Consider the following 17,158-nt stretch of genomic DNA (forward strand, 5'->3'; position numbering starts at 1 on the left):
GGTCTTGCAACCCACATAAAAGTAGCACAATTATTTACAGCAAATAAAATAGAGTTCAATAACTAATTTATGTTAGTGATCTTAATCGAGAATTGGGCATCAGGCTAGCGGGCATCTGAAGTATTTTTAGTCAACCTCTACATAAACTTATCGTCCAAACTAAAGAAACAAAACATCAAGCCATCCTCACTAGTCTGGTGGAATTGAAATTACTACATAAGGATTGTCATTGGATACTTACGGGAGACTTCAATTCTAATCTAAATACCTGCATGACAAGGGGCACTCAGCATGGAAAATGCTATTTGGGAGATACCACCACAAAACACATGCCAATCGAGAAAAGACACAAATGGAGTACAGTTGCTGTCCATTCTAGAAAGCCTCTCCTTGTGTGCTTAAAAAAGTCAAATTTATTAGTGATCAACCCATGTCACATACTCCCAAATAACAAACTTTTCCATCCTAAAGCGTTATGAATGTTATCATTTTCCACAAATACTCACTATTACTAATACAAATGCTTATTTGGACAACGTTAAAGCTATAGCCCAAAGCAATCAAGACAAAAGCATAAAAAAGATTCCAAGGTGCAGGTTAGCCCTCTTCAAGATGATGGTGCTACCTTGTTTCTTCTATGTTTTCCAAAACTTTACTCTTCCTATCCACACTCTATGGTTTGCAGCCCTTAACCCCTTCCATGCGTTGGATGGCCCCCAGTTGTCCGACGTCATAGTGGGCGTGTGCGGAGGACGGCCGGGGGCCGTCCGAACCCCGCCCACTCATTATTTTGCCCGCACCACAGCAGAACTTGCGCCACGGTCAAGGGGTTAAGTTCATCATTCGTTCCTTTCTCTGGGTTGGTGCTCACCTCCGGATCACTTTTGTTGATTGTCTTCAACAAAATGACAGTAGAATAGAAATAGCTGACTTGCATTGCTACTATGTTGCCTCACAGGTGACAGTGATTAAAGACTGGTTCAGCAGGGGAGGGGACGACCCAACCTACAGAGTAGAACTGACCCTGCTGACACTTAACAGAATCATGGGTCTACTGTACGGCTCTCGAATACTTTATTCCCTCCCGGGAATTACCGGTTTTCCTGAACTGGAGGGTAGACCCGGTCTTACAGGACAGGAAGATAAAGTGAAGCAGATGACTCCTCTTTGGTAGGGTACATGAATGCAGCATACGGCAAGACTGGAGGGATTCACAAAATGGGACAAGATAGGGATTACCCAAGTTGGGGACGTCTGGTCAAGGAACCACATTCAGAAGTTTCAAGAAATACTGGAGCAGTATCAACTCTCCAGCATCCAATTCCACATTTACCTCCAACTTTGTTACGCCCTTACAGCCAATATCCCCTTAGACACTGACATTCCTGTTTTCAGCCCTCTTGAGGCTAAACTACTTGCTGGAAAGCTTAGCGAAGGCACAATTTCAGAAGTACCCCCCTCGCTGGTCATCAACTCCCCGGACCGGTCCCAGAGCCTAAGACAGAGGTGGGAGTTGGGTTGGGAGAACTAGACAACACAAATTGGTGGGAGGCAAGGATGGCCCCTTCAGAATTAGCTATCTCCACATGTCTCAGATTGGTCCAACTTAACTAGCTTTAGCTCATCTACATGACCCCTCCCCCCTCCCATCAGCTTCACCGGGCAGGCAGGATTACAACTGCTTCAGCTGTTCCTCATCGGGCGCAAACTTTTTCCCTTAGGGTCTGGTCCTGTCCTCTGTTGGCCCAATACAGGCAAATGATTAAATGAGAACTCGTCAGTCCTTGACTGGCCCCCTAGAACTTTCCCCTAGAGTCGCCCTATTGGGCCTACTGGAAGATTTGGGGGGGGGACCAAGACTGGAGCATATGTTCATTGGGGTTGCCACGCGGATCGCCAGTCGGGATATTACCTGGAGCCAAGAACCATGACTCAGTAGCTGCATGGCAGGCAGTGATGGACTGGTATGCTCAACAAGAACAGTCCATTTACACAGCCAGGGATTCACACAGAGGCATGGGAAGATCTGGGGAAAATGGTGGGAATATTATGGCTTGAGTGTGGATGGCTGATTAATTTATGTACATTTAAAGTGATGATGTCTCTACCATGGTTGTTTTGATTGTCTTGTCATTTGCGTTTTGTAATTAAACGATAAACTTGTTTATAAAAAAAATCTAAGATGGACATTTAAAGCAGATTTACAATTAGAAAAGTGGAAAACACACATTCTCCAGTATTGGTGTGTCTTTCATAGATTCACATGCCTGAATCATTCCTCGTGGTCGGAGTGGGAGTCCCACGGTACATAAAAAAATCAATAATTATGCACATAATAACCAAAATACCTTGGTAACATAAAACCAGGAAGTAAAGTAGCCCAAAGCTACCAGAAAAAAGTTCCACATCTATAACTATCATGGTCATTATACATAGTCCAAATTGCAGCCAATCAGGCAACAGCACCCACCAGAATGTTCTCCTCAGAGGCTCAGGCTCTCAGATTTTCTACCGCACGTCGTGTGAAGGGAGTCTCCCTGAGCTCTGCTCAGTCTTTCTCAATTCTTCAGCAATTTTATGCACTTAGGATATCTTCTTCCAAGAAATCTTTATTCAGACCTTGTGAGTCTTGTGGTAAGCTCCGGCTTTTCTCTGAAGATCCCCAGAAGAAATGCATTTACTGCCTGTACCCGGATCACCAGGTAGGAGACTGCAAGATATGCAGGACCTTCCCTCAGAAAACCCTCAGGGACAGAGAGGGGGGTTCTACTTCTGTGGTTACAGAAGCTTAAAGATCAGGACAATCCAGTTTCTGAGGTGGGAAGTATTGCCTCTGGGTCATCTGTGTCCTCTAGGAAGAGGGCAGCTATGGAGGTTTTGTCTTCTCCTGGGGCTAAGGTGGTGAAGTGACAAAAACCCTCTAAGGGTTCTGAAGTGCCTTCCACCTTAAAAAAGGCTACTCCACCTTCTAAAGGCAAGCCTCTGCCTTCCACGCCCCCTAGAAAGTCAGTGAAATCTCTACCTTCAAAGCTGACTTCTGAGAAGATTTTTCCTCAGAAAAAGACCCCATTGTTGACGACGTCGTCGACGAAGATTACCGTTGACGCGACGTCTACATCGACAGTGACCTTCTGGTCACCGAGGCCTCAAATGATTATGTCATCGGCTTCATCCCCGTTGACGCTGGTCTCTGTGTCTATGAAACCCATCTCATCGACGAGAGAGACAGTACCTATCATCGGCCTCCCGTCGAAAATGAAGGCTAGAAGAATCTCGTCGACGACGGCCTCGTCGACGACCCCCTCATCCTCAAAGGTTGCCTCGTCAACGGCTTCCTCGTCGACGGCGGGCTTGTCGTCGAGAACTACATCGTCGTCGACGGCCGTGTCATCGACGGCCGTTTCGTCGACGAAGACTACCTCGTCAACGAAGACCTCATTGTCGTCGAAGACAACTTCGTCGATGGAAACTTCCTCGTCGACGGTTTCACCTTTGGTTACAGCTCCATTGATGACGACCCCGTCGACAGCCCTCGCGTCGACGCAGAAACTGTCCTCTTGTACGGAGCTGCAGGTCTCGACAGCATCTACGGCTATGACATCTTCCCGTCTGCAACGACACCTTCTTTGTTACAGAGACGTGGTTCCAGCTAGAACCCCTGTCTCCATTGCATCTATCTCCAAATAAGGTACCTCTGCAGGTCCCTGAACAACTACTGGATTCAGAAATAAGTGAAGAGGACTCTGAGGTGGACGACAGGTCCCGAACGGCTAGAAGCCCTTCAGAATTGTACATCAAGTATCAGGAGGATGATCAAGATGAGCAGCCTTCTCCTGAGCCTTTGGCCCCACCTCCGGATACTATACCTTCAGCTCAGATGCCTCTAGCTTTACTGAACAATCTCCAACATATGCTAGACGACTATTACCGCCGGCTCCCTCCATCTGAATCGGCAGAGTCCGTTCGACCGACACCTGTTCCTCAGGCTTCCACCTCAGCATTCCGGTCTCCTCGACCACCTTCGCCGGTACTATCACATCATTCTCCTGATGCAAATTCATCGGATGATGATAGGGAAGAGGGTGAAGTAGACGAAAGATCTCTTATGTCTGAGTGGGATGAGTACCAAATCCAAACCCCTTCTCCTTCAACTCCCGCTGATTCTCCTCCAGCGGATATCGGCGGCTTCCACCTCCTCATGGAAAAGGCAACGCAAAGATTCCTTCTTCCCATGGAGACGAAAAAGGATGAATGCTTCCTGTACGATTTTAAGGATCAGCCAAGGAAGCTGATACGGGAGATACCCATTATAGATTTTATATGGAAGGAGGGGTTGACGGTAATGGCATCTCCTGGGTCCATCCCTCCAGTTTTACCCCGGTTAGACGAGAAGTATAAAGCACCAGAAAATTCTCCGGCATGCCTTATAGGGTACCCAAAGGCTGACTCTGTAATTGTACAAGCTGCTCAAAGACGGTCTAGGAATCCGTCGTCTCCGATCACAGCCCCACCTAACAGAGATGGCGGATGGTTAGACTCAATTGGAAAGAGAGTCTCCACCATGGCTGCAACAACAGTCCGGGCAGCCAAATCACTAGCCATCCTGGGTCAGTACGACCGACAAATGTGGTCAGACATCTCACCATATATCGACATGTTGGCAGAACCTTCGAAAGCTGAAGCTCTTAAGATTTTACAGGAAGGGGAGCGTATCTCTGCGGAGATTATAGATTCGGCAATGGATGTCGCATCCACAGGTTTCAGACAGCTAGCGGGTGCTGCCGTTCTGGGTAAGCAAGGCTGGTTGAAGGCTACATCTTTTCGCCAGGAGGTCCAGGCAAAGATAATTGACATGCCATTTGATGGAGAGTCTTTGTTCGGTCAACACGTAGAAGAAGCCCTACAATCCATTAAAAAAGACACTGAGACCGCTAGGACTCTCAGTACTTTACCATTCCGTAAGCCGCCCTTTCGGGGTCCAAAAGGACGTGGATCGTTCTCCAATCGAGGGAGTTACAGCCAACAGAAATCTTACCAATCGTATCAAGGAAATCAGCGATACCAGTCACTTCCTATTCGCAAAATAAAAGGAAGCCTTCCTACTGCGGAAGGGATTCAAATGAGAAACAATGAAAACTGCCACCTGCCACCACTTCTACCTCAGTCCTGTGTAAAAGTTGGAGGAAGAATCTCACAATTTTACTCAAACTGGCCCTCAATAACTTTGGACACCGTCTTCCACACAGCCTAGATACTGTGTAGACTAATCACTACAAGTTTGAAAAAAGATGTGTATTGCCTTGGAAGTTGTTGGATTCATAGTTTCACAGATCATCACCATGAGCGTTCCAAGTAATCACTGCCCAGCCCTCCCATCACACCCTAACCACTATTCGTATCTCATTTCATCTTGACAGTGTGTGAGCTTGCTGCCTCACCTAGGCTGAAGCTACTGTAAGGTAACATGTTTTCTCTCCCCATTCTGAACCACCGCCCACCCCACTTCCAGCAGCAATGTCTCCACACCCCTGAAACCCAGTAAAAGAAGATTACTGCTCAACGATTCTTAACCACTTTCATGCTAATGACAAGGTCAGCTCGTCATGCAGTACACTGGAGCTGTGCTTATGACGAGCTGACCTTGTCATGAACAATGGGAAATGAAGGTCTTCAGCGCAGGACGGGAAAAGCCTTAGCAGCCAAGGTGTTAATTTCATGGTCATAACTACCCTTGAATATACAACAATACCTACTTCTACTCCCGTCCTTAAAAAAAAAAGAAATTGTGTTAACTACCTCCCTATAATTGCCACCATATTCACTAATGAGCTAATCTTCTTTAGGGTTAACTGATGCCAAACAATTCTTGCTTCACCCCTCCAACACAAAGCCCCAAAAACGTATGCCCTAGGTGTGATCTATGTCCTTTATTTACAAATCTGTATCCCATTACGATGCCATCAGAGTCTCAAGAACACTCTTAAAAACTACAAAGGAATATCAACCAGATTTCATATTACAAGAGTGTTTTTATTTTGTGGTGGGGAGGATTGGGAGGGTAGAAGCAAAACAGGAGGTGTGTGGTGATGTGATAAGTGTTAGGATCAGTAATAAAACATACAATTCTCTACTAGATATGCATTGTTTATGCATTGTTTAAGTAAAGCTGTGGGTTTCCAGCAGTCAAATCATGTGCCACTGAGACAGCAACATGTGCTGCCTTACTTGACTAAACTGTAAATGACTGAAGCTATGATGATGGCTCATGACATTTCTGAAATGATTTATTAACAAGAATGTATTACATTTTTTCCAGATGGTAACTATGAAAACCTAGTAAAAGAACAATAGCTATTGTACTAGTTCCTTGAAATAAGACATTATTTACATGGTAAGTGTATTTATTATCGGGGTAACCTGCTAACTTTATCAGACTAGACCTTGAATAACCTGTTGATCAATCGACATTTAAGGACACCTTTTGTCAAGCTCAGAGGGCCATCTTGCTATGGAATCTAGGAGAAATCAACCTGTCAAAAGTATGACACAACTAATGCTTTAAAAACCTTTGTGCATCGGTCCCTAAACTCTCAGAATACTTTTGTAGCTAATCGCACCACTGTTTTGGATTCTTCCTGTAACATTTTGTAACTTACGGTCCTGACTGCTGGTCAATGTCGGCTCCTTTCTGAACAAGGACAGGGATTACTTCATGGTGCTTGTTCAAGACTGCCACTGTCAATGCAGGACGGTCGTCATTGTTCGAACAGTTTGGGTCTGCTCCCTGCAAGAGATGAGAAACAACTGGTTTGCTATCAAAAGAAAAAGGTTCTTACTTTCATGAAATCCTGGCATATAAATAAAAATCTAAACATACAGATCAATAACTGATTCATAAGTCAAGGGATATTAGTGGCAGTGCCAAGATTTAAAGAATACAATCAATTTCCATCAATGTAAACCATAGTTTTATGAAATACAATAGGTTTCTCAGCCAAAATCGCATCTGCTTTCAATCTGGGCCACTTTGCAATTGATGTGAAAGTAACTCTTTGCTAAACTGATTGATCAGTTTTGAATGTAAAGATAAGCTGCTTTAATTTTGGCCATGGCACACTTATTCAAACCTAAATTCTCAAAATATCTATTTTTGCTTGGTAAGAGTGAGAAAATGCCGATAAAATGACAGATATATGCTGGTCTACATTGTGAATGACTCAAAAATCAGAAATAAAATTCAAGTGCATAAATAATCAATACCATAGTCTTGCTTACATTATGCACAAGCTGTTTGCATGTGCAACTCAGACTTAAATATGCAAATATCAAAGTTTTCCATTTCATGTTGATTTCTCAAATTAATTTATTCTCACAGTTTTAAGCATCAGTAAGTAAGTCAACTTCTGTGGGTGATGAAAAGGACTTCCTAGGGACTGTTTAACGTTACAACGCATTCCTTTTCCACGCAGCCTTAACCACCCAGATGCCTTACCACGCATAGTAAGTATATATGTTCAAATGTATAAGCTAAGTATATATAAATATATCACGAAGTCGCTAACGTGTAATTATACGTAGGTGCAACACACAAAGAGATGCAGTCGGTCATGTGACTATAGTTAGGACCAGGTTTCCTTAGGAAAAACATTTTTGAGTTTGCTAATAACGTTGATGTTGTTTGACAAATCTTCATATAACTTTCCAAACAAAAAGTTAATCAACCTCAGTTCCTTCTTGGAAGGTTTCTCGGTGATCTGTCAAGGGGGACCAGGAAAAAGGCTGGTCCCAAAACAAGTTTTCCCTCTACAATTCTCATAGGAATTTAAGACACAGCTACAGCAAACGGATGAAAGTAATTACACCAGTTTTTGCAGAAAGATAGATCTTTACCCAGAAAGAGTGCTTAATGTAACTTGGTGTAAATCGATTGAGTACTTTATGAGAAACTAGCAGCCCGTCCCGACGTTGTCCGGGTATGAATTGCCGCCGGCCAGTAGTATATTGTTTTGTAGGATTTCGTTTTGATAGCATTTCTTATCTGTGACAGGCCTGTGAAACGCTCCGATTCACAGTGCACTGCTGATGCACTTAAGAGTGCACGTTCAGTAGTGTGTGAACTCGAGTTTCCCTACTTTATTTTTCCTTGCAGTATTATATAGCGCGAACTCGACAACATGGCATGAGCACAATTTACATTACAGAAGAACACATTCATTTGTGGTAGGCACGGGGAGACAAAGCGATTTGCCTGGAATCACAGGATGTTGAGCTTATGCCGAGATTCGAACGTAGCTCCCCAGCTCTAAAGTTCGCAATTCTAGAACCTGTGGCGGGAGGTGTGTCTAAAAGTGTATGTTGGTGCTGGCCATCAATGAGAGAGACCTGTGCATTTTTCAAATCGGTGGTGAAAAAATATGAGTATGTTGCTGGAGATGTGGGCCGCCGTGCCACCAATGTACTTACCGGGGGAGGGTAAACACCCATTATTCCGCAACTTTCTTTCCGCACACCATCACTCCGCATACTTTCATTACTAGAGTACCATGACTCCGCAATGCCATTATAACGCATGGCATTACATTTTATATGCTTTTACCACGCATATATTTACAACGAAATTCGTTGTAAATGCATGAATGGTAAAAGCATGGTTTTTTAATGTTTGGATAAGGTAAGTATGGGTATAGGGGTATAGGTTTTGGGGTACTGAGGTATATGTTTTGGGGTGTTTGGGTATTTTAAGGGTTCAGATATAGTTTTGGGTTATGGGGTACAGGGGTAGTTTTAGGGTTTAGGGATAGGTATGGGTTTTGGGGTACAGGGGTATTTTTAGGGTTCAGGGCTAGGTTTGGGTTTTGGGGTATAGGGGTATTTTTAGGGTTCAGGGCTAGGTTTGGGTTTTAGGGTACAGGGGTATTTTAAGGGTTCAGGGCTAGGTTTGGGTTTTGGGGTGCAGGAGTATTTTTAGGGTTCAGGGCTAGGTTTGGGTTTTGGGGTACATGGGTATTTTAGGGTTCAGGGGTAGGTTTGGGTTTTGGGGTACAGGGTTATTTTTATGGTTCAGGGCTAGGTTTGGGTTTTGGGGTGCAGGGGTATTTTTAGGGTTCTGGGGTAGGTTTGGATTTTGGGGTACAGGGGTATTTTAAGGGTTCAGGGCTAGGTTTGGGTTTTGGGGTACAGGGGTATTTTAGGGTTCAGGGGTAGGTTTGGGTTTTGGGGTACAGGGGTAATTTTAGGGTTCAGGGCTAGGTTTGGGTTTTGGGGTACAGGGGTATTTTTAGGGTTCAGGGGTAGGTTTGGGTTTTGAGGTACAGGGGTATTTATAGGGTTCAGGGCTAGGTTTGGGTTTTGGGGTACAGGGGTATTTTTAGGGTTTAGGGATAGGTTTGGGTTTTGGGGTACAGGGTATATTTATAGGGTTAAGATGGGTTAGTGTTTAAGGGTGTTGGGGTATTTTAAGGAGTAAGTGTGGGTTATGATTATGGGGTGCAGGGGTATTTAAAGAGAGCAGGGTGGACATCCGGAGCTGGAATGTACAGAACCCGGTAAGAAAAAACAGTGAAATATTGGGCACAACGCTCGCTTTTTTTCCGTAATCCCGCGCCCCGCACACACCCACGCCCCCAGCACACGATATGAGACATGGCATGAAGGGCGGAAGGTACCACACGCCCCCATCGTTTGTCACGCCCCCAGCACACGCCCACAGCACAACGCAGACACGCCCACAAGGGACTACTTTGCTGGCACGGTTCTTTTACCTTTTAAATGTATATGGTGGGCGTCTGCATAGCCTATGTCCTTCTGCTGCAACTGCTCTTTCCAACGCTGTATTGGGTGTTGTGATTGGTGCTGTGGTTCCTGAGATTACCCGCCTCAAAGGTTTGGGCTCTCTCTTTATTATATTACTATAGATAAAGGTTCAAATGCTAAAGATATCTAGAGACACAGGAGTACCGCAAGACCGGTAGATAAAAATATAATATCTGATTGGCTGCCTCACTTGAAAAAGGATGTTTGGAAGCCATTTTAGGACTTGGGGACTCAGTCCACGATGTGATATACAGTTGTGGGTGCCCTGAGTAGAGCCGTATCACCTACCTAAGAAAACAAAAGTGAACACAATGAGAGCGGGATCCCCGCATTGCCATTAAAAATGTGGGCTGTGGGTGCCCGGGTAAGAACTGGGCACTCCAAATATTCTAACAAATAAAATTAAAAAATGTAGTCATGGCCTCGCCACTTCACTCATTAATTATTCACTGCTCCTTGCCTAGAACGCCGCAGAATACCCTGCATGGGATTTGTTTTTAAATGTTTTGATGCCCCAAGGAGGGGCACAGGCACCACCAACAAATTAGTGAGGGGGATGCAAGGAGCACAGCAGCACCACAGGAAAGATTTTTAAAAATGTATTTCTCCTGGGTCACTGAATGCTTGACCACAGGAGAGTTCACCATCAGTTTTAAAGCACAAGTTACTTACCTTCGGTAACGATATATCTGTAAGAAACAGTAGTTAGTGTTAGATTCCTTACCTTAGAATATCCCCAGGCATCAGACTGGATCCAGAAAGTTTTGCGTAGCAGTACCCCTGCGCGTCGGTAGGCGTCGTCTGCGGCTCTGCGTCCGTCGTCAGCGTTGTGATCGCCAGGATGACATCGTCGAAGCACTTACACGTCGCCCTCGCGCGCTGACGTCAGTTCTTGTACACAGCTTTCCGCGCCAGGAACGCATAGCCATGCCAGAGACCGACACTGGTGCCATGAAACTAGGGCCCTCAAAGGGAGATACCTTAACCCTAGATATCGGTTCGCAGAACGGGGAGGATGGGTGGGGCGGTAAGGAATCTAACACTAACTACTGTTTCTTACAGATATATCGTTACCGAAGGTAAGTAACTTGTGCATCTGAAAGAAACAGGTTAGTGTTAGATTCCTTACCTTAGAATAGATACCCCAGCAATACCAACCCCCGTGGTGGGTCTGCGAACCAAGATCACACCAGAAAGTCCTGGAGAACGGAATGGCCGAAAAAGCCATCTCTCCGGACTTGGCTGTCCAGGCAGTAGTGTCTAGCAAACGTGTGCAGCGAAGCCCACGTAGCTGCCTGACAGATGTCCTACAAGGGGACTCCCCGGCCCAGGGCAGTAGTAGCCGCCGTGGCCCGAGTGGAATGGGCCCTCAGCCCAACAGGAGGCTCCTTTTTCGCCAAGGAGTAACAGACCTTGATGCACAACACGACCCACCGAGAGATAGTCCGCTTGTTCACCGCCCGTCCCTTCTTTACGCCCACGTAACCAACAAAGAGCTGGTCGTCCATCCGGAACTGGCGTGTGCGGTCTAGACAAAAGGAAAGCGCACATTTTGGGTCCAGACGGTGGAGCCTCTCTTCCTCTTTCGAGGGATGCGAAGGCGGAAAGAAGGTGGGCAAGGTGATGGACTGCCCAATATGAAAGGCTGTAACCACCTTGGGCAGGAAAGAAGGACGAGTTCTCAAGACAACTTTGTCCGGATGGACAGAGAGGAAAGGAGATTTAGAAGATAGAGCCTGGAGCTCACTCACTCTCCTGGCAGAGGTGATGGCAACCAGGAATGCAGTCTTAAGAGTCAGAAGACGAAGAGGGCAATTGTGAAGTGGCTCAAAAGGAGCGCACATCAAATAGGTTAGAACAAGGTTTAAGTCCCACTGAGGCATCACGAAAGGAACAGGAGGAAACATGTGCGTGATGCCTTTCAAGAATGTATTTACAACAGGGGACTTGAAAAGAGAAGGCGGATCAGGAAGCCTCAAGAAGGCTGAAATGGCAGAGAGGTAGCCCTAAATAGTGCCCAGAGCAGAGCCCTGCTGGGAAAGAGAAAGAAGAAAGAGGAGAACCTCTGAAAGGGGGGCAGAAAGTGGATCCACAGCCTTTGCTGTGCACCATGCCACAAATTTGTTCCACCTGCAGGCGTATACCGATTTTGTGGAGGGACGTCTGGCTGCCAGAATCACATCACAGACTTCAGGAGGGAAGTCAAATGGCCTCAACTGCCGCCGCTCAATCTCCACGCATGGAGGTGGAGGCTGGACAGGTTCGGGTGGAGAACCGTCCCCTGCTGCTGCGACAGAAGGTCCTCCTGAAAAGGCAGACAAATCGGGGGATTGACTGACATGCTGAGTAGCTCGGGATACCAGTACCTTTGTGCCCAGTCCGGCGCCACAAGGATGACTTGGGCCCGGTCACGCCTGATCTTCTTCAGCACTCTGGGCAGAAGTGGTATAGGCGGAAGGGCATACAACAGACCGCAGCTCCACTCGCGACGAACAGCGTCTCCGAGCAACAGCCGCCTTGGAAATTCCAACGCGCAGAACTGATGACATTGTGCGTTCTCTCCTGTGGCGAATAGATCTAACCAGGGCTCTCCCCACTGCTGAAAGAGGCCTTGCGCCACATCCGATTTCAGACCCCGTTCGTGATCCATCATGCACCGGCGGCTGAGTTTATCTACCCTGGCGTTCAGGGAACCTGCCGTTCAGGGAACCTGCCAGGTGTTGAACCACCAGTGTGACGCACTGGTGTTCCAGCCATTGCCAGAGGTGCAGAGCCTCCTGACAAAGGGTCCACGACCCTACCCGCCCTGTTTGTTGCAGTACCACATGGCGGTGGTGTTGTCCGTGAACACCTGCACTACACTTCCCCGGTCAGAGGGAAGGAATGCTTTCAGTGCAAGCCGATCGCCCGCAGCTCCAGAAGTTGATGTAGCGCCGGAACTCCGCTGGAGACCAGAGGCCTCTGATCTCCGCTTCTCCTGTGGGGCCCCCCTGCCCTGGAGGGACGCATCCGTCACAACTATGTGCTCTGGTTGGGGTAGGGAGAGGGATCTGCCGCTGACCCAATCGTGGTCCGTGAGTCACCACTGCAACTGTCTCGCAGTACCCTCTGAGATCCGGACGTGGTCGGACAGGTTGCCCTGATGCTGGGCCCACTGAAACTTCAGGTCCTAATGGAGAGCCCACATCCGCCACCTGGCGTGATGCACCAGGCGGATGCAGGAGGCCATCAGCCCCAGAAGCCGCAGCGTCAACCTGACTAAGACTCGGTATAAAGGCTGAAAGATCGGAATCAGAGCCTGAATATCCCGAACCCGCAGTTCGGGAGGATAAACCCGAAACTACGCTGAGTCCAGAACCGCTTGGATGAAGAGGAGCTTCTGAGAGGGGCACAGGTGTAACTTCGGCACATTAATGGAGAACCCCAGCAGGTGCAGGTGGTCGGCCTAGTCTGGAGGTGGATGACGACTGTCTGGGGCGAGCCCGCATTCAACAACCAGTCGTCGAGATAGGGGAAGACTGAGACCCCTGATCTGTGCAGATGAGCTGCGACCACCATCACTTTCGTGAACACCCAAGAGGCGCTGGTAAGGCAAAAGGGGAGCACGGTAAACTGAAAGTGCTTGTGGCCTACCGTGAACCGCAGGTAATGACGGTGGCCCGGCAGGACGGGGATATGGAAATATGCGTCCTGCAAGTCCAATGCTAACATCCAGTCTCCAGGGTCCAGGGCAGCTAGGACCTGAGCTAAAGTCAGCATCTTGAACTTCTCCTTCCAGAGGAAGCTGCTGACGCTCCGGAGGTCCAAGATAGGGCGTAGGCCTCCTTTGCCCTTCTTGGGTACCAGAAAGTAGTGGGAGTAGCAACCACGTCCTACTTCTGGCCCAGGAACACGCTGAATGGCCCCCTTGGCCAAGAGGGCCGTAACTTTCTCCTGCAGAAGTTGCAAGTGATACCCCGACAAGCGGTGGTACTGCGGTGGCATGGCTGGAGGGGTCGCCTCGAAGGGGAGGGAGTAGTCCCTTCGGACGATTTGCAGCACCCACCTGTCCGATGTGATGGTACTCCAGTGGAGGAGGTGATGGCGAACCCTGCCCCCCATTGGCGTCGAATGGGCCTGAAAGCTCGGACTAGGAGGGCTTTGAGGCCGATTCTGCAGGGGCGGATGTGGACTGACCTTGCCGTTGTCCCCCGGCACCGCCACGGCGGTTACCACGTCCGCGTTGAGGTTGGTTCTGCGGCCTGTGGCTAGCTGGACGTGTGGGGCGCCCCTTCCTTGGCCACGAAAGGGGCGAAAGGAGGAAGTTTGCTGGCGTTGGCCAAGGCCCAAGGACTTGGCCGTAGCCCTGGAGACCTTGAAACGCTCCAGCGCACTGTCCGCCTTGTCACCAAAGAGGCGACGGCCATCAAAAGGCATGTCCATGAGGGTGGCCTGGACATCCCCCGAAAAGTTGGTGGACTTCAGCCCTACCCAGCGAGTCCGTGGTATCAAGTCCACACCGTATCGAGTAGCGTGCTGCATCCTGTCCCTTCGCTAGGGCTTGGGTAAGCTTTGCCTGGACCTCCACCGGGCACTACCGCAACACTTCCGCAACCATATCCCACAGAGAGTGGGTGTAACGGCCCAAAAGGCAGGCGGTGTTGACAGACCGCAACCCCAAACTCAGGGAGGAGAACAGTTTCTTCCCAAACTGATTGTACTTTTTGGATTCCCGATCCGGAGGAGCGGTCGGGAAGGTGGTCTGGGATGTACAGGCCCGGATCACCAGGCTCTCGGGGGTGGGGTAACCGGAAAGGAAGCTGGGGTCGCCCGGAGCGGTGGCGTCGGGCCACATTCCGACCTACAGGGAGGCCTGTAGCGGGCTTGGACCAAGTGCCCAACAGAACGTCGGTGAGGGCTTCGTTAAATGGCAGGAGAGGCTCCGAGGAGCTTGCCTGCGGTTTGAGGTGCGGTTTGAGCACCTCAATGAGGAGGTTAGTCCTCACGGCCGCGACATGGAGCTCAAGAGCCAAGGCCTTGGCTGCCATAGTCAACACCACGCTGTAAGCAGCACCCTCCTCCGTAGCCACGGTAGGAGGGGAAACAAATCCAGTGTCGGGCAAAGTGTCCAGACCACTGGCCTCCCCCAGCTCGTCTGCCCAGTCCTGGCGGAACTGGCACTGCAGTGCCAGAGGGTCCTCAGAACCCTCCCAGTTCTCCTCGCCATCCATCTCCTGATAGTCAGGGAAAAATGATGGATCCAGGTCGTCGGTGAAGGGCTCACCGATCGGCGTCAAGGGTGGCGCCGGTCCGACGCCGGACCCGGAACGGGGCTGGAACCAGGGATGACGTCGTCCGGGGACGGCGTCGGGGGCGACACTCTTGGTGACGGCGCCAGCGGAGGGGTGGTAAGGTCGACTGGCGACGTCACAGATCCAGGCCTGGATCCCGAGGAGCCCTGCGGCGCCAGGACCAGAGTCGTCGACGGCGCCGGGGTCGAAGCACCCGACAGCGCCGGGGCCGGAGCCGCCGGCCCGCTAGGGCTCCCAGATGGACCCGTGGCGGGTTCTGACGGGGGGAAGTGCGACCTCATGGCCGTGAGGAAAGCACTAATCTCCTGCGGCGTTGCGTGCAGCCCAGGGACCGGCGGGTATGGAGCTGGACGCGGCGCTTGTGGCTCTGGCAAAGACGCGTGGGCGGTGTTGCCCGAACCCCCCACCGCATCGGGCGAGCGTCGGGGGGAGCGGGAAGAGCGATGACACGTCTTCGACTTCTTTTTTAAGTGCCTCGACTTACCTGAGGACTTGGAGCCCGACGAGTGGTGTTGACTCGTCGAGCGGCGACTGGTCCCTCGACCTCCTCCTGGACCGGGCTCTCGAACGGCGCGGGGCCGACTGCCGGAGCTCGAGTCGCTTACGGGTTCCGCTCCCGCCTAGCCTTCGAGGTCAAGGCCCGGCAGTCGGGACACGACGTGTCATCATGGTCGGCCCCGAGACAGTAAAGGCACCGACGATGGGGGTCGGTCACCGACATCAAGCAGTGACAATCCTCACAAGGTTTAAACCCGAGCATCCCTACCGGCACTGCGAGTAGAAGATCGACTCGAGAAGTGATCCAAAATAGATCAAAAGGTTAGTCAAAAAATGACTAAGAGTACTGTCCTTCCCGGATCTGCCTTGCTGGCGCGAAAAAAAGAAGAACTGACGTCAGCGCGCGAGGGAGGCGTCTAAGTGCTCCGACGACGTCATCCTGGCGATCACGACGCCGACGACGGACGCGGAGCCGCAGACGACGCCTACCGACACGCAGGGGTACTGCTACGCAAAACTTTCCGGATCCAGTCTGACGCCTGGGGACATTCTAAGGTAAGGAATCTAACACTAACTTGTTTCTTTCAGATATATGTTCTTCAGCTGAAGTGCAGGGACCCCTTATGGTTGGTTCTATGGCTTGATTTTGTGACCGGAAGAGAGTTAAAGAAAGACTAAAACACATATTTATAGTTTGGGAATAAAAATGCTTTATTATAAATATTTTGTGACAATTATTATAATGTGTTACCATGTGTGCCATCTGTAATGAATACATTGGAATACGGGTATTGAAAAATTACTTTGACAACATTTATGACAAATCCAATAGGTCTGATTTATATTAGTTGATGTGCTGACCCAACTAAAGCCAATAGGCTAATCTTTTACATTTTGGTGTTCTGACTCTTTGACAAAGTCAGTAGGTCTGCCTTACATTAAGTGACATCTCTTTATATTATTATGTTACGTTAAAAAAATCTGGAAATTCACAGAAAAAAACAAAGGTTAAAGTGACTTAGTTGAAAATATCAGTTAAAACGAAATATTTTAAACTAAAAAATAAACACTGAAATTCACCAGTTGTAGTTGAATGAAGTAACTGTAAAGAATTCCCTTGCCATGCAATGCTTATGACGTTGCATAGAACATCACTTATGATGAGTAATAAACCATCTCTGATAACATCTGGAATTATATTATTGACTTAACAAGTCTGTAGCCGATTATATCAGCCTTGTGAACCATTTGCTATCAGACGTGAAGATTTTCCTTGTGGAACATGTCTTAAAGAAAGAATTACTAGATGCTAGGCCTGTCAGCCTTAGCATGGTCTTCTCCCAAATCTTTGCCAACTCCCCTCCTATGTTTTGCTGAATTTGTTTTTGTTGGCCTTAGGACTATGTGCACTTTACCACTGTTAACCAATGCTAATGTGATTGTGCTCACTCCTTAAAATAGGTTTACAGCTGATTGGCATATCTAGCTTACTTATAAGTCTCTAGCAAAGTGGTATAACATGTCCCCAGGGCAGATAAACTAAATGCTACTAGTGG

General features: G+C 48.5%; 1 protein-coding gene across 1 annotated transcript in view; it reads right to left on the minus strand.

Annotated features, from left to right (window-relative positions):
* Positions 1 to 17,158, minus strand: part of DZANK1 (double zinc ribbon and ankyrin repeat domains 1) — an 846,943-nt gene that overhangs the window by 43,001 nt on the left and 786,784 nt on the right. The window contains exon 19 of the mRNA XM_078648955.1: positions 6,657 to 6,784. Coding sequence (XP_078505081.1) covers positions 6,657 to 6,784 — 128 coding nt within the window. The remainder of the gene's footprint in view (positions 1 to 6,656; positions 6,785 to 17,158) is intronic.

The sequence above is a fragment of the Lissotriton helveticus genome, chromosome 6 (genome assembly GCF_964261635.1).
Source record: "Lissotriton helveticus chromosome 6, aLisHel1.1, whole genome shotgun sequence".
Lineage (NCBI taxonomy): Eukaryota > Metazoa > Chordata > Amphibia > Caudata > Salamandridae > Lissotriton > Lissotriton helveticus.